Genomic DNA, 24789 nt, shown 5'->3' on the forward strand with positions numbered 1-24789 from the left:
CACACGGTGACATTAAACTTGAAACCATATTCCAGACGTAAAAAAACGCGCGTTGAATGTTGTATGCTTTTTTTTTTTACTTGGTTATTTAATGAAACTGTATCAACTACGAGGTTATTTAGCGTCGATGGAATTGGTGATTGCGAGATGATATCTGGCGAATGAGGCCGAGGATTCGCCATAGATTAACTGACATTTGCCTTACGGTTGGGGAAAACCTCGGAAAAAACCCAACCAGATAATCAGCCTAAGCGGGAATCGAACCCGCGCCCGAGCGCATCTCCGGATCGGCAGGCAAGCGCCTTAACCGATCGAGCTACGCCGGTGGCGTGTTGTATGCTTGGAGGTACACTGTTTTAAGTTATTTTTTCATCTTTTTGGGAACCATTTCTACATTAATTTTTGGACACCTTGTTCCTTAAGTTTTGTAACAAGTTTCTGAAATAATTCCCTCTTGTTTAATTTTAATTTTTATTATTATTGAAGTATTTCTCGTGCCGTATATTCCATGGAAGTTCGTACATCTCATGAACTTCTAAAAATGTTACAATAAGATCTGTATATTTATTTGTATTTATTTATTATTACTTATGATAGTACACAGGCTAGATGCCCATCAAAGCACCTTCTTCACATAAATATACATGCATAATTTAACATAATTATTGATAATGATTCACATGAGCGGCAGTTATAGGATAGGTATTTGCAACTCTTTAACCATAAAAGTGAAAGAAATGAAAACATGTATGAGATGTAATTTATTATGATTCAATACTGACAAAAGATCAGAAATTTAATAAATCGTTAATAAATTACAGGGCAAACACAAGGGTTAAATTTAGAAATTTATCTCTGTCTAAGATATTAAATACAAATTTCTTCTACTTATATAACCTATATATTTGGAGGAATATAAAATGGAATTAGTTTGAATATTTAAGCAGAATCAGTATTACTTTTGTCCATAATTTTCTGAGAAATATATCGAGTAAGTCACATTCAGCGTATGGAAACCAAAAATTCATCTCAATAATCTACAGTAGAGCATTGATTATCCGAAACAATTGGGGACGGGGCTGTTTTGATAACCGATCATTTACGAAAACAAATTGTACCGGTGTCATAGGAGCAGTAAGAAACAAAGAAACACTGATATTAAACACAAAATTGTACCTATATACAGTATATATTTTGTATCACACGTCTTACAAATAACACAGAGAACTGACTAGCCTAGTTTGACAAGTTCAAAATGGTCATTAAAGTGGAGCTACAATTTAGGAAAAGAAGTCCATTTTTTTTTATAGCTGAGACTCGTTTTTGTGCCGCTAAATCTCGCAAACAGCGCTAGCGAAACTTCTACATGGCGTGCGCGCAAATTTGATTTTACCGACTGGAACGTTTTCGGTTTACCGATGTTTCGTTTGATCGGTAATCGGATAATCAATGCTCTACTGTAGTTTGGAACTGGAATGAAGAAGATATTTTGAATATATTATAATATAGGAACCTAAGGAATTTATTCTGTATCAACTCAATTGAATTAACATGGTTTTTGCTACGACGATTCCAAATTATTGTAGCATATTCCAACTTGCTTTTAACCAGGTGATCATAAAGTAGGTCTTATCTAAAAACAGGTGGTTGCTTGAATAATTTCGAATTACAAATCCTAGTGATTTGCAAGTAGAATTAGTAATTGTAAAAATGTGGGATCTGAAAGTTAAATTAATCTCAAATACGATTTCCTAAATTAGCCTAATTAGCTATTAATTTAGACAAACCATACACACATACTATCCACAATATCTGCTTGCAAATTGCTAGATGTTAGCATTCACACGAGGAAAGTGGTGGAGTCAAGTTGATCACGTGACAGGAAAGTTGACACAAAAGTTGACGAGTCGGCAACTCAAATTCTGCTTGACCGCCAAGTCACAACTTTACTGTCTTGACCATACACACGGGGAAAGTCGAAGAAAAGTCAGAAAGTCGAAGAAAAGTCGACTTGCTTCAAGCACTTGACTCCTGTAAACTATCCCCGTGTGAATTGGCCTTTTGTAGCAACGTCGTGTTCACTTCGTGTGTGGCGCCAAAAAAGCGAATGACATATCCAGTTCCCATTAGCTGAGGGATAAGGGGAGCGGATGGGAGTTCAAAAGTTGCTTCTTTCCTTGCGACCATAATACTCACAAACATGATGTGTACTCAAGCTGTTTCTATTGTTAGTGTAGAAGTCCTCGATTACCATGCTAACGCTTTGTGCGAGGTTTACTGATCATCATTAGACCCAAGGTTTGAAGCTACTCGAAGGCCACAAAATGCTTAGCATGGCTGGAGAAAAATAAAGCTGAGATGGCAATATGTTACATTTACGGTACGTAACAAAAACCTGCCCCAAAATAAGGTTTCAGAAAGAGTTACTGTCATTTCCAACTCATTTAAAAGTCGACTCTTGATACTCATCAATCATCCTTCCTAACCTTCTATCATCGAGATAATGAATTCCACTTTAAAGCCTGATCCTGACGCAACAACTTACTTGACGTTTTACTTGCAGTTTTCAGAACAGAAAGAAGATTAACACTGTACTTACGACTTGCATGCGCAGTTTTACTAGAAGACTTGCTTCAGCGTCTGGACCGGGCTTAACGATGCTCACCCACAAGTCATAAATAGACTTACAAACAATGTCAGAATGAAAAACAGGAAGATCTTGATAGACCATTTATGGACGCATTAGAAACCAACCGACCAACCAAGCAATTACGCTTGGGGATTCAAAGAATTCATATTCAACTTCATTTACTTTCCTGCATAAACTAACTACACATTAAAAAAGCATTTTCCCAGCACTATTCTAGTAAGTATATTGTTATTATATTGATTCTAAAGAAGGCTATTTTACTGTCATTTCTTTGGTTTATATAGACAACGGGAGGTAAATAATAATTTAAGTAATCAAAGGGCCACTTAAATAATCCCAAGGGAGGTAAGTAAAATAAATGTCAAGATAAATTTATTTGTTCTTCTGCCGAGAACTGTAATTTATAGAAACAATTGCAATCATCACATGTATTAATATTGGTTACAACATTTACATGAACATTTGTACGACCGTTCATATCGTTTTTTTTTTTTTATTTCTGCGGCAGTAAAAACTCACAAGCAGCCCTTAATGCTTCTTCAACATCAACTGAAATTATTTTTAATAAGCACAATACAATTTTCAAAATGCCTTCCACACTTCCCTATGTGTAAACAGTTTCACAACTTCCATAGCAACAAACATTGTAACAAAACAAAAAAATAGTGAAACGCGCTCACTAATAGACTATTAATAGATGTAAACCCAAACAAATGTTTTTAATAAAACAAAAGAATACTCAAACACGTTCACTGATATTAACAGACGTCAATTCAAACTAATTTTTGAAAATGTATCTTTTATGTAGAAATGGGAAAAATATGTGCAATTCGTGAGGTAATTAGATTTGACCATTCTCGGACTTAACTGCAGTCTCGTCCTCGACTAGTAACTACTACTTAGCTCTCTTGTAGCATAAATAACTATAGTATGTTTTAGAATTACATTATTGATTACCACTTAGGAATTTGTGTCTTAATTATTGATAGGGTTTGATTGGACTTTAATAAAACATATTTACCTTGATATGAACAGGCATGAAGGGGTCTTCGATGGGTAATGTGAAACTTTCATCCCATACTGGGTTCAGTTCTCGATAGATGGTCTTGGACTTGTACAGTAGTCGTCCGCCCACCTTGAACTTCACGTACGGGTCGCTTGTACCTGTAACAGAAGCAAGCATTTAATACTTACGACTTTAATAACGTAAGGCTATTGCTATTGTATGAATAATAACTTTGTATTTGGACAAGCACACGTACCCGTATATCCATGGCATACAGGACAGAAAGGTAGCTTCGTGTTCTTAATTTTAGTATAAATAAAAAAACTGTTTATTTTTCCCTATAATTGAATTTGCGAACATAGAAAGTTTTCGCTATTGTTTCAATTAAATGTAATTCCAAATAAAATTTAAAGTTTAGCTTAATCTCTTTGTGTCATGATTGCATTAGATATACGTGAAAACATAGTAGACTGTTATTGCATACAATTTAAGAATACATGAAAACAGCATGAATCATTCCATTTTCATAGTTTCCTTTGGCACTGACATTTTACAATTACGTTTTTTTTTACACGGGGACTCAATGTAGTGTATTCTTTTGTTTTCTGTTAGAGCTGTGCCATCTCGAACATTGACTGTATACTGTGTACACCATAACTTATGACAGAAAAGTGTCACTATTATCAAAATGAAATGCTGATTCAGAATCTGAACAAAACTGTTGAATGCATTCAGCAGCGAAACTTGTTGACTTCTGAATCAAAATAGTAATAATAATAATAATAATAATAATAATAATAATAATAATAATAATTTCATTTTTTAAATTTATTTCCTATTATTTATTGTGCTGTACAACAGCCAAAGCCAATAACAGTTCATCACAAAGAATAATACAATATGACAAAATTGATAATGACAAAATAGTAATAAAAGTGCATAAAATAATTATTACACACAAACACAATTACAATTAATGACAATGAATGGACGGAATAATGGATGACGTTAAAATACTCGTACATTATCAAGAATAACTCAATAAAACATTAGTAATTATATATAAATAGTATAAATGAATATTGAAAAATTTAATAATATAAAATACTACACATTGAATGGATCCAAATTTAATCCATACAAACTTGCATATTTTATACATTTCCAGACCGGAGAGAAAGATTTAGAGTTTCTAGTGTAGAAATTTTTTTGAAATCTTAATCCTTTGCTCAGAATTCAAAGACTGATATTGCTTAAGAAGGATTTAGTCAACTGTACGAAGACAGGTCTGAACCTCACACGTGATACTAAGGCACGTTATGAGGCAACTAGGCCAGGAGATAATGGGGGTATGGTGGCCAGTTCCTTTCCCTCTCCATTTAATCGCCAACTAGCTACATATTACACTAGTCAGACTTCAGACGCATACAAACAAAATATCACCATTATGACCTTACAAATAATAATAATAACAACAATAATAATAATAATAATAATAATAATAATAATAATAATAATAATAATAATAATAATAATAATAATAATACGGAGGAAGTTAGACAACACAGAACTGCAGGCATTGTATTCTTCACCTGACATAATTAGGAACATTAAATCCAGACGTTTGAGATGGGCAGGGCATGTAGCACGTATGGGCGTGTCCAGAAATGCATATAGAGCGTTAGTTGGGAGGTAGGAGGGAAAAAGATCTTTGGAGAGGCCGAGACGTAGATGGGAAGATAATATTAAAATTAATTTTAGGGTGGTGGGGTATGATTGTAGAGACTGTATTAATCTTTCTCAGGATAGGGACCGATGGCAGGCTTATGCGAGGGTGGCAATGAACTTCCGGGCGCCTTAAAACCCGAAATTAATAATAATAATAATAATAATAATAATAATAATAATAATAATAATAATAATAATAATAATAATAATAATAATAAATACTAGTGATGTAATGGTTAACTTCTTTCTCTATTCTTCATATTGAGGTCTCTAGTTTCTATCCTTCTATCCCATTTTCTTACTCTTCACTAGAAGTGTCTAATTTCATTTCCCGTTACTTTCTACCCTTACCGCAACTCCAACTTCTTTTGTTTATGTCAGAATGCTAAGACCGTCAAATCTTTTGATTCTTTAAGAATCCGTCTGGGTTAATTCCATGTAGATCAACTGGGAGCCGGGCTTGTTGGCTGTTCGATTTGGTCTTGCTTTCAAAACTGCAAATTAATCGCGTCACTTGTCAATTCTTCTTCAGTCTCGCCCTACTAATTTAAATTATATATAATTTTAATCTAGTTTTATTGTATTGTTAGTTAAGTTATTCAGTGTGTGATTCTCACTGTCAGTGCATTATTCTACATTACTGAATTTTGTTTTAACACTTAAATTTAGCTCATTTATATATGTTGCTTTTATTTAAATTATATGAGATTTATTAAATTGTTAGTATTATATAATACACTCTCGTTATTCGAAGTGACAACTATTTGATTCCTCATATTCATAGACTAGTTAATTATAGGACATAATCGTCCGAGTATTTTACATTATTAACAATATCGGGTTCATTCGTTTAACCTATTTAACAGATATGTCGGGCTTATAGGCTTTGAGGTTAACAACTTTTGTCAGGTTTACTACGCTGCCATCTAGTTGTTACATAAGGAGTCACGTCATAATTCTCATTTAAATTGCATTAGCGACTGTGCTGCCATCTCGTGTTCGTTTACGGCGGACGGGTGGCAATCCTGGCGGTTGTTCTCTTCAAAGTGCTGCCGATTTTAACGTAACGAGGAGTTATCTGTTACATATTTGATCTAGGGTTTAACCCAGAGTTTCGAAGTTAGGATATAGTTATCCCACAGTCTAGTATATACAGTCACGAAGCTCAATACGTAGTAAATATGCAAACATTAGATAGTTGCTCATCACTAGGATCGCTAATATCGTCTCATTACAGGCAATGCAAAATAGTACCGTCACAGTCTATTGTTTCTAGCACCCTCAAAACTCAAGCTTCGTGACTGTATATAATAGACTGTGGTTATCCCTCTAGCAGAGGTTGCAATACATACAAGGAATTTAGTTACACTTATTTGCCGACAGGGGGCAAAGGCACAAATGGTAAGCTCATCACCTCAAATGCTATCTATTATGCAAGTAGTGTAGGATGCGAGAAGGATACATTTATTCCAGAGACTTGGCGCGATATATATTTTTACGAAAACATGATTTACTAGTTTTTACGAGTATTACACATGCTGGTAATTTACATGGTTTTACCGCGGTCCAGGTATTGAAAATATCTGGCGATCACATACATTTGAAACAAGTCACATTTCATTTTTACAATTGCTTTTGTTAAATTTGCAGTAATATCTCATAATTTATAGGCTCGTGAAATGTCAGTAAATTGAAACAGAAATGTGCGCAACATATGGGAACGTGAGATCGTGAAATATTAAACTAGAAATTTTACACTGTCTACACTAGACCTTAATGAAAATAAGAAGCCTGACCTAAGATACTAGTCTCCTCTCTGGAAGAAGGTGTCTGCGGAGAAATTAACCCCTAGCATTAAATGTAGCTAGCATTCACACCTGTGAGTGTTAACTCAATTATTAGTTGCTGTATGTCGGCATGAACTTGACTACAGCATTGCTAGTTCGCTCAACTCTTCCGAGTAGACAGTATTCTCTTTTACTCACGTTACTACGTGTTGGGAACTTTAATTGTACCCGTTGCCAGCTGTACAAATATAGGTTTATTCTTTCCTGTGTTCAAACCGTCTCGTGAGAGGCCTTCCAATAAATATTTCCTTTATCACTTCGGTTGGAAAATATTTGCAAGGGGGGAGGGAGGGAGGGAGAGAGAAAAAGAGAGAGAGAGAAAGAGGAGAGAGAGGGAGGGAGAAAGGGATATATATTTTTTTCTAAATTATAGACATCAGCTCCAAGAATTTGAGTGACCACAAGGGTCCTGAATACAATAAACATGTACAATATAATGTAATGTGATACATTAAAGAAAAAAAGAAAGTTAATTGTTGAAGGCAAATATAAATGGATTAATTGAAATAGAGATGATGATGTAATATTTGAAGAGAATCCTTGATAATATTTATAAGGACGGACATTACATAATCAAAAGGAATGTGAAGTTCCTTAAGACAATTCCATGTGAATTTGGAAATAGAACCTCTACTGCTAAACAGCAAACCAATGACAGACCATTGTTTAAGAGGGACGTTGTACTTTTCAGAAAGATAAGGCAGACAATCTAAAGATCGATAAAAAATCCTTAGCATGACTTCCTCCGAGAGAGAAGAAAAGCTGTAGGGCTTGTGTCGTAGAGTTATGGTGCGTAAAAGAACTCTGTTCCTGATAGACGACTCCATACAATGTAAGCAGAATTGTAGAAAAAGAGCTGTAAAAAGGAAATAAAGCGTTTTCGGATCAATGTTCTTACTTATTTACAAATGACTTTTAAGGAACCCGCAAGTTCATTGCCGTCCTCACATAAGCCCCCCTCCCCATCTGTCCCTGTCCTGTGCAAAAATAATCCAGGCTCTATCATCATATCCCACATTCCTCAAATCCATTTTAATATTATCCTCCCATCTGCGTCTCGACCTCCCCAAAGGTCTTTTTCCCTCCGGTCTCCCAACTAACACTCTATATGCATTTCTGAATTCGCCCATAGTCTAAGTGCTACATGCCCTGCCCATCTCAAACGTCTGGATTTAATGTTCTAATTATATCAGACGAAGAATACAATGCGTGCAGTACTGCGTTGTGTAACTTTCTTCATTCTCCTGTAACTTCATCCCTCTTAGCCCCAAATATTTTGCTAAGAACCTTATTCTCAAACACCCTTAATCTCTGTTCCTCTCTCAAAGTGAGAGTCCAAGTTTCACAACCATACAGAACAACTGGTAATATAACTGTTTTATAAATTCTAACTTTCAGATTTTTTGACAGCAGACTAGAAGACAAAAGCGTCTCAACCGAATAATAACAGGAGGATCAATGTTCATATAACATTTTTTCATCCTCTATATGAGAGGAATATGATCTTAAAATTTTGATATACATTTTAGTTACATCCTGTAGATTGGATTCTGGGCAGGTTTTACGAGGTACTATAGTTGCTTCTGTCAGATTGTACTATTTCTCTATGAACTATCGTGACGTAACGCTTACGCACCTTCCATGGTACAAAACGGACTATTTTGTTGGAGCGTATGGTTATTAATGTGAATTTATTTACAGAAAGAACTGATTTTTTTACAATAATCAGTAAGAATAAAAAAAGTCCTTGCTGCCGAAATGTATCATTTATGAAGGTAATCTCCAATCCTGCATAGTGATATATAAATTAAATTTCAATTGATTTTATTTCCTTTCAGTTTTTATCCGACTTTCATGCCCGATATCGTTTGACGAGAATCAGAGTCTGTGGAATTCTGTCACCCGATTTCTCTTGATGCCTCTTCCTCTTTGATGTCGAATCTCCATAAGCTTTTATTCTGCAAACAAGCTCTCTTTAAGCTTGTGTCTCAGATATATGGCGTCGATTTCCTCACAGAAAGAGAAATTCAGAGAGGAAATGAAAACGTTTAACCTTAAGCGGTAAGGCATCAGCAATAGAACAGAAATTTTTGGTAATTTTTAACTCAAGTTAAAAATGGAGAGGGAACCAATAATTCACTCCCCTTTCTTATGTTTCTTCACCTTTCTTTAAGGTCTGGGGCCTACGTAATCTCATGTCACTGTAACTTCTTGTTGATCATCCTACTGATTTTTCTCTTAGCACTCTATTGTCATTTTGATTAAATGCCAATTGTGATTACATCATTTCCTTCTTACCTGTTTCATGTATCTATTCATGTATAAATTTTATTTATTCCTTTTGAGATTTAATATTCGTTGTTTGTTTCCCAAAAACCATTTTTCGTAACTTTTACCCCATTATTTCTTATCAAAATCACTTTCATTAGTTCTGTTTAAACAGTGCACGGTTGTCCCCTCTACATCTCCTATCTGGCGTTCATTTTGATAAAAATGTTTTCATATTGATTAATATATTGTTTCTATTCGCACAGATTTGCAACATCTTTTTCATTCCTTTTTTCTTATACTCACAGAATAAGATTAATTATTTCATGTTTGTAGAAAGTGGTATACTTTGAGGAGTAGACTTCTCCATGTTCCACCCCCTGAACACTTTTGGATATCCCTACTTCTGATCACATTCACCGTGAAAACCTACAAACTCGTAATATATTTTTAGAATTTATGTTCTAATTCCTATAGAGGTGTGATGTGAGAAATATACTGTATCTTCTTTCATATTATGCGAAGTATAAAAACAAAATATTGTCATGCTGCTAAATATCAATTCAGAGATGAAATGTATAATTTCATTAAAATATTCCCGTATTTTTTAGTACCTTTAGTATTATTGTAGAATCTACAATCGAGTTAAGCAACAAAGAATCTTAATAAGTAAAGTTTAATAACAGTAATAATTTATTCCACTTGCTATAGATTGAAGAAAATTTGAGAATATACGTGGTGTCCACATGAAACCTTTACAAATTCAGATGTAAGTAACAAATTATTGAGACATGATATCTAGGTGCGGTTTTCTGCATGTTAATTAGAAACTGTGGAAGTTTTTATGGAAATTTTGTTGGATTGTTGAAATGCGTCTTTCGGTTGCAGGTGTGAAGTTTAGTGAAATCTGAAATCTAACAATGAAGTGGTTTTTATGGAAATTTTGTTGGATTGTTGAAATGCGTCTTTCGGTTGCAGGTGTGAAGTTTAGTGAAATCTGAAATCTAACAATGAAGTAGATGTGAACACCTCAGGATATGGCACAATGTGTGTCTTGGTTTATCGAGACACGATCAGATACACAGGTGCAACGTCACGTCCGGACCCAGTATGGAAGAGAAACGTCGTCACGGCCAACAATCCGGGAGTGGGTCCGAAAATTTATGGAGACAAAAGGGCAGTGGTGGTGAAGCACATGTGTGGAGGACATTAAATGTGTGCAAGGTGCATTTGTCCGAAATCCTAGTAAGTCCATTCGCAGTGCCGCCAGGGAACTGAAATTGCCGCATTCGACTGTCCACAAAGTCCACAAGAATCTGAGGCTGTACGCGTACAAACTTCAACTAGTGCAAGCTCTTCAGTCAGATGATCGTCCACGCCGCACAGCATTTGCAGTTATGTTAAAGATCTGGTGTTCCGGACACAGGTTCCCAACACTGACTAACCGAAGCGAAAAATTGAGGAAGCCATTGCAGCCGTTGATGTCCAGATTCTCCAGCGAACATGGCAGCAAATCGAATATCGGCTTGATGTGTTACGTGCAACTAACGGTGCACATGTAGAGGTCTATTGATTTTGTCATAAAACATCTGATAAAGAGCAGAAAAAATTAAATATTTTTTTGGAAAAACTAACAGACATTGAATGGCAGTATTCGTTCGTTCAGCAGAGTTTGCTACTTCACATACTGCTTATAAATTATGAAATACGAAAAGCCTGAAATCCCATAGGGGCAATGGCCTCCTACAGTAGTGTAGAGTGAGCTGAAGGTCTACTACACTTGCGGAGCCAATATTAGATCATATTTAAGAGACTTTTTGAAGATGGGATTATCTTCACACAATTAAAACAATGTGTCAGTCGAAAAATGATTTTAATCACACCTTGGAATTTATCAGTCAACCTGGTTGGCGAGTTGGTATAGCGCAGGCCTTCTATGCCCAAGGTTGCGGGTTCGATCTCGGGCCAGATCGATGGCATTTAAGTGTGCTTAAATGCGACAGGCTCATGTCGGTAGATTTACTGGCATGTAAAAGAACTCCTGCGGGACAATATTCCGGCACATCCGGCGACGCTGATGTAACCTCTGCAGTTGCGAGCGTCGTTAAATAAAACAACATTTTTGTATATGTGTTAATGGGAATTTTCTGCACAGTTGTCGAGAATAATGTCGCTCCTGAGCGACATAATTTAAAAAATCTTGTAACACATTATTGTAATTTTAAATATCGATTTATGCTACCAGTGACAAACGGGTTACATTGCACGCTGTTATTAGCGGCGACTTTGGATCTCTTTTCTCAGTTGCAATGTGGGGTTTAAGAGCAGGCACGCAACGGAGTCTGATGACCTCTAACGCTACTGACCGCTCCATAGAAGTCTTAAGAATATGTGAAAGATAAAGGCATTCGGTTGAGAAGCTTTTGTCATCCAGACTGCTCTCAAAAAAGCTGAAAGTTAGAATTCATAAAACAATTATATTAGCGGTTGTTCTGTATGGTTGTGAAACTTGGACTCTCACTTTGACAGAGGAACAGAGGTTAAGGGTGTTTGAGAATAAGGTGTTTAGGAAAATATTTGAGGAGAACGGAGAAAGTTACACAACGCAGAACTACACGCATTCTATTCTTCACCTGACATAATTATGAACATTACGTCCAGACGTTTGAGATGGGCAGAGCATGTAGCACGTAAGGGCGACTCCAGAAATGCATATAGAGTGTTAGTTGGGAGACCGGAGGAAAAAAATACCTTTGGGGAGGTCGAGACGTAGATGGGAGGATAATATTAAAATGGATTTGAGGGAGGTGGGATATGATTGTAGAGACTGGATTAATCTTTCTCAGGATAGGAACCGATGGCGGGCTTATGTGAGGGCTGAAATGAACCTCCGGGTTCCTTAAAAGCCATAAATAAGTAAGTAAGTATAGACTATAGTCAGATTTTACTGGTTCCTTGAATATCATTCCGAAATTCTCCATAATGCATAATCATTTTTATAATCCGTGCAAAATCAACGAGAGAAAACGTATCAAATTCTACCTGAACAAATTAATGTGAATCATAATATGACGAATATTGTGCAAAACAAGCGATTCTGATGCTTGAATTCTCAGTTACGACACAATGAGATTAAATGCCAGCTTGAATGGTAAATAAGAATTTATGTTTACTCATGCCAGGCGGTTGCAGAATTGTCCACATAGTTAACACATTCTCAACTGTACACTTGGTGTGGATTTATTCCTTTTGAGGCTGATCATGCTATAGATGACACGCACGACCTCGTCCCCATTTGTATTCAGAACTACCCGTAAACAGATGCACGCAGTTCAGTCTACTGTATTAGCAGCCTCCAGTTCGATTCCCAACGGCGATTTCAATCTTGTATTTGTCACGCGATCTATTGGAGCTAGACAATTAGCTTAATTACCAATGTGTATTGTCACTGTGGGCTCCATTCCATGGTCATGTAGGTGTAGGACCTCCCTCGAGAGGGTCTATATTTCAGGACAAACAACAACAACAACAATTGCAAGTGATGAAATGTAATGGCTGTCCTAATGAAAACTGAATTCTTAGTGAATCCATGATGCAACATCAAATTAAGACAAGAAGAATCCGAGGATAAGATTAAAAGAACATGTTGAAGTTATTGTTAGGATTAAGAAGGGGCTTCCATTCAATACTTACTTACAAATGGCTTTTAAGAACCCGCAGGTTCATTGCCGCCCTCACATAAGCCCGCCAACGGTCCCTATTCTGTGCAAGATTAATCCACTCTCTATCATCATATCCCTCCTCCCTCAAATCCATTTTAATATTATCCTCTCACCTGCGTCTCGGCCTCCCCAAAGATCTTTTCCCATCCGGTCTCCCAACTAACACACTATATGCACTTCTGGATTCGCCCATACGTGCTACATGTCCTGCCCATCTCAAACGTCTGGATTTAATGTTCCTAATTATGTCAGGTGAAGAATACAATGCGTGCAGTTCTGCATTGTGTAACTTACTCCATTCTCCTGTAACTTCATTCCTCTTAGCCCCAAATATTTTCCTAAGAACCTTATTCTCAAACACCCTTAATCTCTGTTCCTGTCTCAAAGTGAGAGTCCAAGTCTTACAACCATATAGTACAACCGGTAATATAACTGTTTTATAAATACCAACTTTCAGAATTTTTTTGACAGCAGACTAGATGACAAAAGCTTCTCAACCGAATAATAACACGCATTTCCCATATTTATTCTGCTTTTAATTTCCTCCCGAATGTCATTTATATTTGTTACTGTTGCTCCAAGATATTTGAATTTTTTTCACCTCTTCGAAGGATAAATCTCCAATTTTTATGTTTCCATTTCGTACAATATCCTGGCCACGAGACATAATGGCTTCCATTCAATACAAGTTATAAATACAGGTTTGAAGGAATTAAATCAATTGGAGTTAATATGGCATGGAGCGAAAAGATCATAACAGCACACAGGTCACCAGTACAGTCCTGTAGTTAGAGAGCGGGACTCATGCTGCGAGAGAGCTTGGTCATGAGTTCATTACCCACTCGGCTTTCTTGAAGGTTTTCCTTAATTGTAAATGAATATTAGGTAAATGCATGACGAATTGTCGGACTCAGCCAGACAAAATATGATCTCGCTACCATTGATTACATCGACAGTAGATAAGATTCGTTAAATTACAGTTAAAAATCAAACACACAGTTGTCATCATGAAAACACTATAAATGGATTTCGAGAGACTCTTTCAAAATTTGAAGATTTCAAGATTTAATCTGGATGCAAATTTTTCTTCGAAGCTTTCCATACTTCCTTCGTGTAGGCCAAATACTTCTGAGTAAACAAAAATGTAATTTCAATTTAAATCCATTAAATACAGCCTACGAAAATGTAACAATCCGTGGTGCTAGAGCCCTTTGAAGGCTTAGACCGACCAGCCGGCTGTTAACCTCACGTCCACGTGCCGAAGCAAAGGCGGAAGATCATCCAACCAGAATGGAGGTATCGTGCAGTTAGCACAATGATTGGGAGGATCATTTAGGTATAGTTGGGGCCGTTATAGCTGGCCATCATAACCAGATTTCGCCACGTATTGTTGCTCCCCAAGTGAATCACGATGTTGGGTGGGCACCGGTCCCATATACTGGCCGAAATTTCATGAGAATATTTCTTTCCCTATGAGGACTCGAACAAGAGCGCATTCCGTAACGTGAGTCCTAGGCAGAATGCCTTAGACCAGTGATATTCAATCTTTTTTCCTAGCGTACCCCCAAAATACTCCCAAAACTGCATTGTAATTATATGAGAAATAACAAACACAATGAAAATATGTACATTAAAATAGATAATCAACAAATATAATAAAATATGTCAGCGTTTTGCATACGTAGTTAGTGGGTCAGTGGAATGCGTTCCTCTACGCGTACCATAATTGAATACCACTACCTTAGACCATGACGCCATGGCGCGGAGCCGTAAATGTAATATTGAATATTAAATAAAAGCAGATTGTAATAAACATGTGTTGTTGTATAACTTTTTCTTTGTCTTACTATTTAATCTTCTTCTTTAAATACAGACTTATAATGCAATGTGGTGAAGGGAAGTGTGTCTTTGGACCAACACTAAACTCACAATGCGGGCTTTACTGACCGTGTGATGAGCACGATATAAGGCCACCGTGGAGATGTCACAGAACGAGTATAAGGCAAGGGATAACCCTAGCCCCTTGGATTAAAGATGAAATCTCAACCTACTCCGAGAATCAAAGCAGGGATCGAAACGTTATATAGCCTACCACTAATTAAAACAATTTCAGAATATAACTTAATGATCTAAGACTCTACGTCAACAAGGGAGTATCGCCTTGTAAAGGACAAAAGAATTCGTAAGATTAAATACTATGTTCGCCAACATACTAATAGAGCAAGCAGTAAGTTCTACAGGATGATTCAGTAAAAGCGTGAACAAATTTAAACAGGAAATAAGGGGTGCTCTACAAAACATTTTGAGATATGGAAATTGGGACCTGGAAACTCAGAGTAAAAAGACATGAGCTCTAACATGTCTGTTTTCCGCATTCTCTATAGCTATTTACATTTATTTATAAATAGGCTACATTTTATTTTTTTTACAGATATACATTTATGTATATTTTAAAATTATCTTCATGTAATTCACAAATCTAAGTTAACAAAGAACCATTTTGTACCTAAAAACAAGTGGTGCTCGAAATGACAGCCAACGACATTTAGTATTTACCTTAATGAGTACAGAGGAAAAACCTTATAATTCACGTTTTACTGTTTTTAAGAGAGAGCAAGTTAAAAGTTTCAAGAATCATTAAATTCTATACTCTTTGGGTTATACTTCAGATTTCTATGGCCTAATGAGGTTATTATTTTGTACAGTTAAACTACACATATCTACACTACCTGAGCTGTTACACGATATCTAAAAGAGAAAAACGATAATTTTGAACTTACAAAGTGTTTCCCTCCGGGTTCTTCATTTGTTATTTACATTAAATTTATCCTATCCAGTGTCATCAGAGACCATCGGAATTTAACAATATTAAAAACTAACTTATTAAGCACTTTCTTACTGCGTAGAGTGCAATTCAGCAAACTGAGTATACTAATTTACTGCAAATGTTTCGAAATTGTTACTGTTTTGTTCCTCTTGATATTTGTACAATCAGTTAGGTACTTATTTCTAGACACTTAGTCATTTTCTTTAATCACTAATATAATAGGCAGTCAATATAATGTATTAGTACTTTTTATGCCCATTGTGATCTTATCTTTCTACTTGTATTTTTTATTTTTCTTTTTTGTTTTTTGCATTTGAGCTTTTTGTATTTGTATTAGTAATTTTATTTATATTTCTTATTTAGGCTTACTTCTCTCTGCATTTTTTTGTATATGCCTATTTGATTTCTGGTGGTGTGGTAGAGAAGGCCTGATGGTCTTAACTCCAACAGATTAAATAAATACATTACTGTATTTATATTTAATATTTACAACTATTATTTACATGTACAGTAGGCAATCCATCATGTTTTTTTTTTTTTTTTTTTTTTTTTTTTAGACCTATTGTCCACAAGGTGTTCTGTCTACCGTATTTACATTGTAAAATTACAAACCAAAATATAAATCGACAGACCCCTTCATACTATTCGAAGAATTAATCACGTACAACGTGCAGTTCGTTGTTAACTCAGACTTGTAAATGATATGAAAATAATTTTAAAATGTAAATAAAAATATATAATAAATGAAGGCAATAAATGTACTTTCTGTTTAATTTTTGTACGCTTTTACTGAATCATCCTATTTTTAGACTTTATTATTCTTAAAATAAGACAAATTTATTATATTACTAGCCGTACCCGTGCGCTCCGCTGCACCCGTTAGAAATAAATATATAAAGTAATTAAATAATTAAAATAGGACATTTGATCCAGGGAACATTTGTGTTTGATAGAAGGATAAATAGTTTAATATGTTACTTAATTTAAATTGTATTTAAATAATTAAAATGTGATCATTTTCGTCCAGATAGTACTCATTTGGTGCAATGGCAATTCCTTTAACATGTTTCTTAATTTTTACTACATGCAACCATAGTTTAATGAACATTGACATCATTTAGATTTAATGTGTATACTTTATTTTACTTGCTATATGTTTCCATTGAATTATGGTAATAACTTAATTTTAACCCTTGTTTTCTACGTATTGAGTAAATGGCGCTTGGCCCACTATGGTTCTGAACCCTTCAAATAACTTATATTATATTATATTATATTATATTATATTATATTATATTATATTATATTATATTATATTATATTATATTATATTATATTATATTATATTATATTATATTATATTATATTACATTACATTACATTACATTACATTACATTACATTATATTATATTATATTATATTATATTATATTATATTATATTATATTATATTATATTATATTATATTATATTATATTATATTGTATTATATTATATTATATTATATTATATAAAAAGTGTGTTGATAACGGATGTACTCCGATAAATAAGTTTTTAATTTGTTATGGGGGCTCTTGAATCTCAGGAGGAACAACTTTTACAACAGCGCAACATAATCTGCTTGGCTCATTAACCAATTTTTTTGCATTGCATTTAATGCATATGTATTTTATGTATTTTGTAGGGATGGATTTGAGGGAGGTGGGATATGATGATAGAGACTGGATTAATCTTACACAGGATAGGGACCGATGGCGGGCTTATGTGAGGGCGGCAATGAACCTTCGGGTTCCTTAAAAGCCATTTGTAAGTAAGTAAGTATTTTATGTATTTTAACACGATTCAATAACCTAAGCTGTTGATAAAGCGTCGTAAAATAACCTACTAAAATAAAAAAATATATATAAACACGATTCAATTGAGCATAGCTAAAATTTGGATTATAAAATAATGGAATGCTAAGCTAACATACTATTACTGCATACTAAATCAATACACTCTCGTTGTTCGTTCATTCTCTGAGATTAAAATGAATGTGTAACTTATATAAACATTATTTTAAGAAATACAGGAAACGAATATACAGAATAGCCTATCAAGTTTTCTGTGCATAAGAAGCTATTTTAATCTTACCTGTCCTCAATTCACTCAGACGGTACTGTAATAACATTATAGCATTATGTCCATCTAGAGAAACTACACTTTCAAATGGTGAAATAATAATTAATTATACAAATCGGTTAATTTAGCTTCCGATATTACTTCATACAAACACAGAAACATTCTTTGTAGGCTATGTTTCATAGCTTTCGATTGTTGTTGTCCAAGGCCCCTTTATAGACGAAGTCATTTGTTTTTTATTTCATTTCACCGCCTTAGATGGCAGTTATTTTAATTTTAAAACTCATTTATCTCAGTAAATATCAGTCCTATCAAAATTTTTCAAAGAATAAAACTTATCGGAAATGGGTTTTAAAGAAACATTTGTTATATAACATTTTTCACAAAAATCAATAATAAGCGAGATATTTCGATTTATTTAATTCAGGCCCTCTTATAACCCCCCTTTTAAATAACGTATTTTGAATGTCATATAGCCTAAAATCTAAGTTACAACGAACTTAATTTATATTCTAATTTTCATCGAAATCCGTTCAGCCATTATCGCGTGAAAAGGTAACAAACATCCAGACAGATAGACAGACAGACATACAAACAAAAATGTCAAAAAAGCGATTTTCGGTTTCAGGGTGGTTAATTATATATATTAGGACCAATTATTTTTGGAAAATCGAAAATTACCAGAAAAATTTCGGCTACAGATTTATTATTAGTATAGATATTAATAAAATTCATACCTAAGACCCAAAATAATTTTGAATTGTATTCTCATAGTTATGAAACAAAAGGTATGAATTCTTTAAGATAGTTTCATCCAAAATGCAACACTGCTACAGTATTTAATCATAGTAGTAATTTAGGCCCAATAATATATAACAAATTTATATTTAAATATCCTAATCTTGTCAATTCTAATAGTTGTGGTATTAAATTTAAAAAGTTATGTATGGATTTTATAAATAATGAAAAATTTTAAATTTAAATTTATATATTCTTATTGTGTAGAAGACATAAGACAAATTGTATTATATACTTTTTAATTTCAATTCAGAAATCCGCCCCTGAGCACGAGTTCAACTCTTTCAGTGGTGTGCTAAAGTTTTTTTTCTATTTTTATTATATTTTGTTACAATTATTAGCAAAACAAATAAATAAATAATAAATAAATATGAAATGAAATGAATATTGGCGATAAAATTAATATCTTTCAACAGGATAGTTAATATAGAGATGAATTCGATGATTTGTCAGTGGCTACTTCAACCTTGACATCGTGGACATTACTGAAAGAAATGTAAAATCACGGTAAAACAAATTGTTGAGATTAAGTTTTTAAGAGATTAAATGTGTTATAAAATGGGAACTAAGAAAGGTAAATAAATTAGAAACAAATTTTACGTAGATCCATTGTCACAGACTTCAATCACAGAGACTGAAGTGGAAAAAAGAAACACATTGAACGGACAGATTCAACCCGAGCAATTAAACAAACCTGTTAATGTAAACATAAGCTTCAGTGAGATCGGGGTCAGTTTATAATCTTTGAGGCCGATGTTTATGCATATTAAATTAGGTTAATTAGGACTCATCCGAAGAAAAACTGAAGTTTATAAGCACTTCCTAGCTAGCATGATCAATAATTTGTAACTGCAATCCTTAATTGCATTACCAGGTCCAGGATACTGCAAAATACAAACACAAATAAACATGTTACAGAACAGAACAGAACAGAACATACAGCGAATCAGCAAGCTCGCATTAATTCTGATACAAATCAACAGAAAGGATTTGAAGCTCTGCTGATGAGTGGCTATTGAGTTGTGTCAACTGTAATTTAACTGCGCTAAAATTTAATCCTACCTCAGGGGCGCCTGCCAATTAGTGCACATGAATGCATAATACATACTGTTTTAAGTTCGCTAGCACACAGGATATCATTAAATCTTGATTACGGAATGTCACATTGCATATTATGCTAAAACAACCAACTTCAAAGTCTTTAAAGTATATTGTTTGTTAGCATTCGTGATGTAGTTATGCTGTACCCGCAATAAATGTCACACAATCCTTCTTTTTTGGTGACAGACAAAACAATTGCGTGATATTCAGAGCAGATGTTGTTTGTTTTCAATTGCTGGTGATTAACATCATTTCACAAGATTCCGAAGAAATTTGAAGATCATTTTTATTATTTTAGCTTTCAGATAAGTTGAAACGATATTTAAAAGAATTCGTTATACAGGGCTTTCATTTCAAAACTTCCCAGTCTAAATAACTAATTATTTAAAGTGAATTCAATTTAAACAAAAAACACATCAATTTAGATATTGAAATCTGAAAGCATTTTAGATTTCATCCCAACCCCATCCACCCCCACTTTCAAATTTCAAATGGCACCCCTATACAGGGTCTTTCATAAGTAACGAGTCTATCGAAAAATCAACTATTTTGGATAATTTTTTGAAATGATGTTCATCTTCACGAGAAAGAACCCTTCCCGGTGCCGTACGGTCGATTTGGAAACAAACATCGCCTCCCCCCATAGCCAGAGGAAGTTACTTATCCATGTGTAATGTGCATTTGATAAAAACTTAAAATGATCTAGAGCATGCCTTCTATACGCCAAGGATAATGGCACACGGCCATGCCTATACACATTGTTGTGATAGACTGGAATGGTAAAATGCCACGCAGCTCACCACAGTCCATAAGGAATTGATATGTCGCTTACATTTGTGCAGTCAGCAAAACGGAAGATATTTTGAAAATTGTACACCATAATTTGTCAATAATTGAAACTGTTTTTACATTTATGTGTTTTAATAAAGGTTTAAAACAATAATCATTCTTTCGTTTAATAGCTCTGGCGGCGAGGGGAGGAGATGTTTGTTTCCAAATCGACTGTACAGCACCGGGAAGGGTTCTTTCTCGTGAGGACGAACATAATTTCAAAATAGTTGATTTTTCGATAAACTCGTTACTTAGGAAAGGTCCTGTATTTTTATACTTAAATGTGAAAGAGCATTCAATTGTTTATACACTCCATTCGTTTTCGCATCTTTTGTATTCTATCGTCGCCTGGAAACCTGTATTTTTGTTATTATCAGTTGATTGTACTCGTAGGATGAAAACACAGCTAATTTTATACAATTGCTTAAATTTAATCATTAAGGATGATTTATGTTCTCTCTTGAAGGGTATACACCATTTTAAAATAATTTAATACATAAACACAACTATTACATGAAATGCTCAATAAGTTTTTTCTAGCTTTAGTCTCTTCAGCTCTTATCAAGAATTACAACACTCCAGGTTGCCAGGCGACGATAGAAAACAAAAGCTGCGAAAACAAATGAATGAGGTGTATAAACAATTGAATGCTCTTTCATATTTAAATATAAAATATAAGGATGGCATTTGAAATTTCAAAGTGGGGGAGGCTGGAGGTGGGGGGTGAAATTAAAAATGTAATTAAGCCTGATTTCAGACTTTCCCCTCAATATCTAAATTAAAATGTCTTTTGTTTAAATTGAATTCAATTTAAATAATTAGTTATTTAGACTGGGAAGCTTTGAAATGAAATCCCTGTATAATTACATCAGTCAACAACTTCTTGTTGATTTAAGAAAGTTGACTTTTACCATGGTCTTGAGGTGAAGAAAGCAGAAAGGACTAGGCCTAGACGGGATCTCCAAAAATTAAGTATCGATTTTGTTGAAATAGTGACTGTACTGGTAATGTTTGTAATGGTATACACATTACTCTTAACATGTAAAGCAGACCTGCTCAAAAGATAAGCTGCGGAGATACAAAGAAATGCATCCCGCACCACACAAGTAACTTGCGTTTATGGTGAGAGGCGATTTCAAGAAAGAATTGAAGCAACGGCGGATTGCAGTGTTTTCCTGATGAGAGTTTGTGTATCTAGTTACTAAGATGGCCATAAATAGAACAAAGTTATACTATGAAACATTTCATTGCATTAGTGTTAGGATATATTAAAAAAGCTAGTGGTTGTTCGAAAATAAAACTTATTTAGTGTCGTGAACCAAGTTAAAAATCTTTATGAAATCAATAATCATATGGCATAGATGCTTTTAAAGTACAATAGATTACTTAGTCCTGGAAGTCGCCTGCAATGTGCGCCTGGGTCAGGCGAGGCCATTACTTTACGCCAAAGTATGTTCAGGTTAGTCTGTCGCCTGCAGTCAGAGCGATCGGATGTCACGCATGCGGTATAGCGATGTGTTTCCAGTACAGTTAAGCTGTATTGCATTCCTTTCCCGACCGCTCGCCCCTATCTCTACTCCGAAACTCTCCCCACTACTCCTATTACTTTCCCTCTTTCGTGTCGCTGAGCTGTCAGGACTAAATAATCGGTCTTTTTTGTACTACAAAAACCATTTATTTTTACATTCAAACATTTTAAATATCTGCATGAAAATAATATAGCCCAACTTTATTCTTCAGTATAAATCCTCAAATTTTTAACTGAAACAAAACAAAGAAATTGATTACGTTTATGAACCGTTCACTAACTTGTAAACTCATTAACATAGTAATTAATAATTATAGCCATGTGGTAATTTACCTTAACATAAAATAGTTTCTGAAAATGAAAATGTTTAACGGCACCAAAGTGTCATTTTCACTTTAATTCTATTATTTTTACTTTTCATTGTCATTTTACTTCTTTTTCATTGTGATTTTTTTCTCTTCACTTTCTTTCGAGCAGCTTCTGTGACTAGAAATTATAGATTCAAAATCAGGTGTTATGTCTGTTACAGCAAAACACAGTTGTGCAAAAAATAATTTGTAGCTTACCTTCTAATTGTGAATATATAGAATGATCGGCCATGTAATGTCGCCTTATATTAGTTTTATACATTCCACGTATAATTTTAGAACAAATAAGGCATTGGATGTTGCCCTCATGCTCGCGACAATAGAACGTTTCTTCCCACTCGGAAAAAATTTCCTTTTTCTGGACACTGGTCCAGAAGAACACGCCTTCGACACAGACATTGCTAACAACGGTAAGCTAATTGCAACCACTGCCTCGAGTGAATGTTTTTAAACACCTGTGACAATGAAGTCTCGTGAAGTGTAATTAATTTTCATTTCAACAAGTTTTACTGCACAATCAAGCGAAGAACCAGTGCATGATCGATCTGCTTACAAGTTTAACCGCCGACATGCAGAAAGAAAAAAGTAGCAGAAAAGATTTATTGAAAAAATAGGTTTCGGAAGACAAATGTTTTTCTACTGATGGGAAAATCGTCTCCTGTGCAATATGGTTTCAACACTTATTACTTTAAACTATTTTAATTTATAACATATTATTAAACCTCTTACAGCATATACTGTATTTCAATTTTAGCGCATATTGAAACAGTTTCTACTGCATAGCTGCACTCATATTTTCAGGTTTTTAGTGCATAAAGTCTCGTGGTCTAGTTATAAACATAGATCCATTTTCTCACTTTTACCCTATTATATTTCTTTGTGCTTATAGAGGATCCGCTGCATAAACTCCTTTTAGCGACGTGAAATCTGTTTATATAATGATTGCTGTTATGGTAATTACCGTCCTCTTGTACTTGTCTAGTTTGTAGGACCGTCACTGAAGCGCAATTAAAATGACAGCATAGTCGGAACCAGGCAAGATGCATTTGCATTACAGTGACAACACAAACGTGAGATTCGTTCGCTGCGTAAATAAAGGAGCTTGTGGCATTATAAATCAAAATGGTGGCAGGAAACTCGACAGTTCTCGCTGTAGAGACAAATTGGAGTATGACTAAAACAAGCGCGTACTTCTGAATATCAAAGAAGATTTTATCCGAAAGGAGCGGAAATTTTGACATAAATTTAAAATAGTACGTTGTATCGTATATGTGGAAATAATATTCGTATATAGAAATGTAGTGTACAGAATCATTTTAAATGTAAATTAATCTTTAATGTCAGTTACATTTCTGTGAAAGATTGAAGAACAGCAGAGAGAATGGAAGTTCACCGTGAAACCATGACCCAACAAAGTTCTTGCCAACCAGAATTCCTACTCGACAGTTACCCGAGTTGCGAAATTAATAAGGCGATGAGAAATATATATATATATATATATATATATTAAAGCATCTAGTTCCCTGACAATGATATCGTTCGTTGAAACCACCACGAATCCAATTACTGTACTATTACGTTTGCTGAAGTCAACCGATTTCATTAGTAATAATGTAAACAATAATTCATACAGTCCTGATAGTCGCCGACAATGTGTGCTTTGGTCAGGCGAGTCCATTAAGTTACGCCAAGGGATGTTTAGGTTAGTCTGTCGCCTGCATTCGGAGCGATCGGATGTCACGCATGCGGTATAGCATTGTTTCCAGTACAGCTAAGCTGTACTCCATTTCTTTACCGACCGCTCGCCCTTATGTCTACTCCGGAGCTCTCTCCACTACTCCTATTACTTCTTTTCTTTCGCGTCGCTGAGCTGTCAGGACTAAATAATCGGTGTGTACATAGAATATGTCTTTTTTTTTACAGAAAGCAGCTTCTTAAATCTGGACTCTGTATTCGATACACAAAAAGTGATATCACTGTAGAGTACAAGGAGA

The 24789-nt window shown here is 34.6% G+C and overlaps 2 protein-coding genes across 6 annotated transcripts in view; one reads left to right on the plus strand and one right to left on the minus strand.

Annotated features, from left to right (window-relative positions):
- The window catches only part of Mctp (multiple C2 domain and transmembrane region protein), a 1238231-nt gene that overhangs the window by 309727 nt on the left and 903715 nt on the right, over positions 1–24789 (minus strand). For all 5 annotated transcript variants that reach the window (XM_069826339.1, XM_069826342.1, XM_069826343.1 and 2 more), the window contains one exon: positions 3672–3814. In XM_069826339.1, coding sequence (XP_069682440.1) covers positions 3672–3814 — 143 coding nt within the window. The remainder of the gene's footprint in view (positions 1–3671; positions 3815–24789) is intronic.
- LOC138700049 (odorant receptor 10-like) overlaps positions 1–24789 on the plus strand; it is a 56099-nt gene that overhangs the window by 3550 nt on the left and 27760 nt on the right. The gene's annotated exons all lie outside the window — the stretch shown is intronic.

Source organism: Periplaneta americana, chromosome 5, assembly GCF_040183065.1.
Source record: "Periplaneta americana isolate PAMFEO1 chromosome 5, P.americana_PAMFEO1_priV1, whole genome shotgun sequence".
Taxonomy (NCBI): domain Eukaryota; kingdom Metazoa; phylum Arthropoda; class Insecta; order Blattodea; family Blattidae; genus Periplaneta; species Periplaneta americana.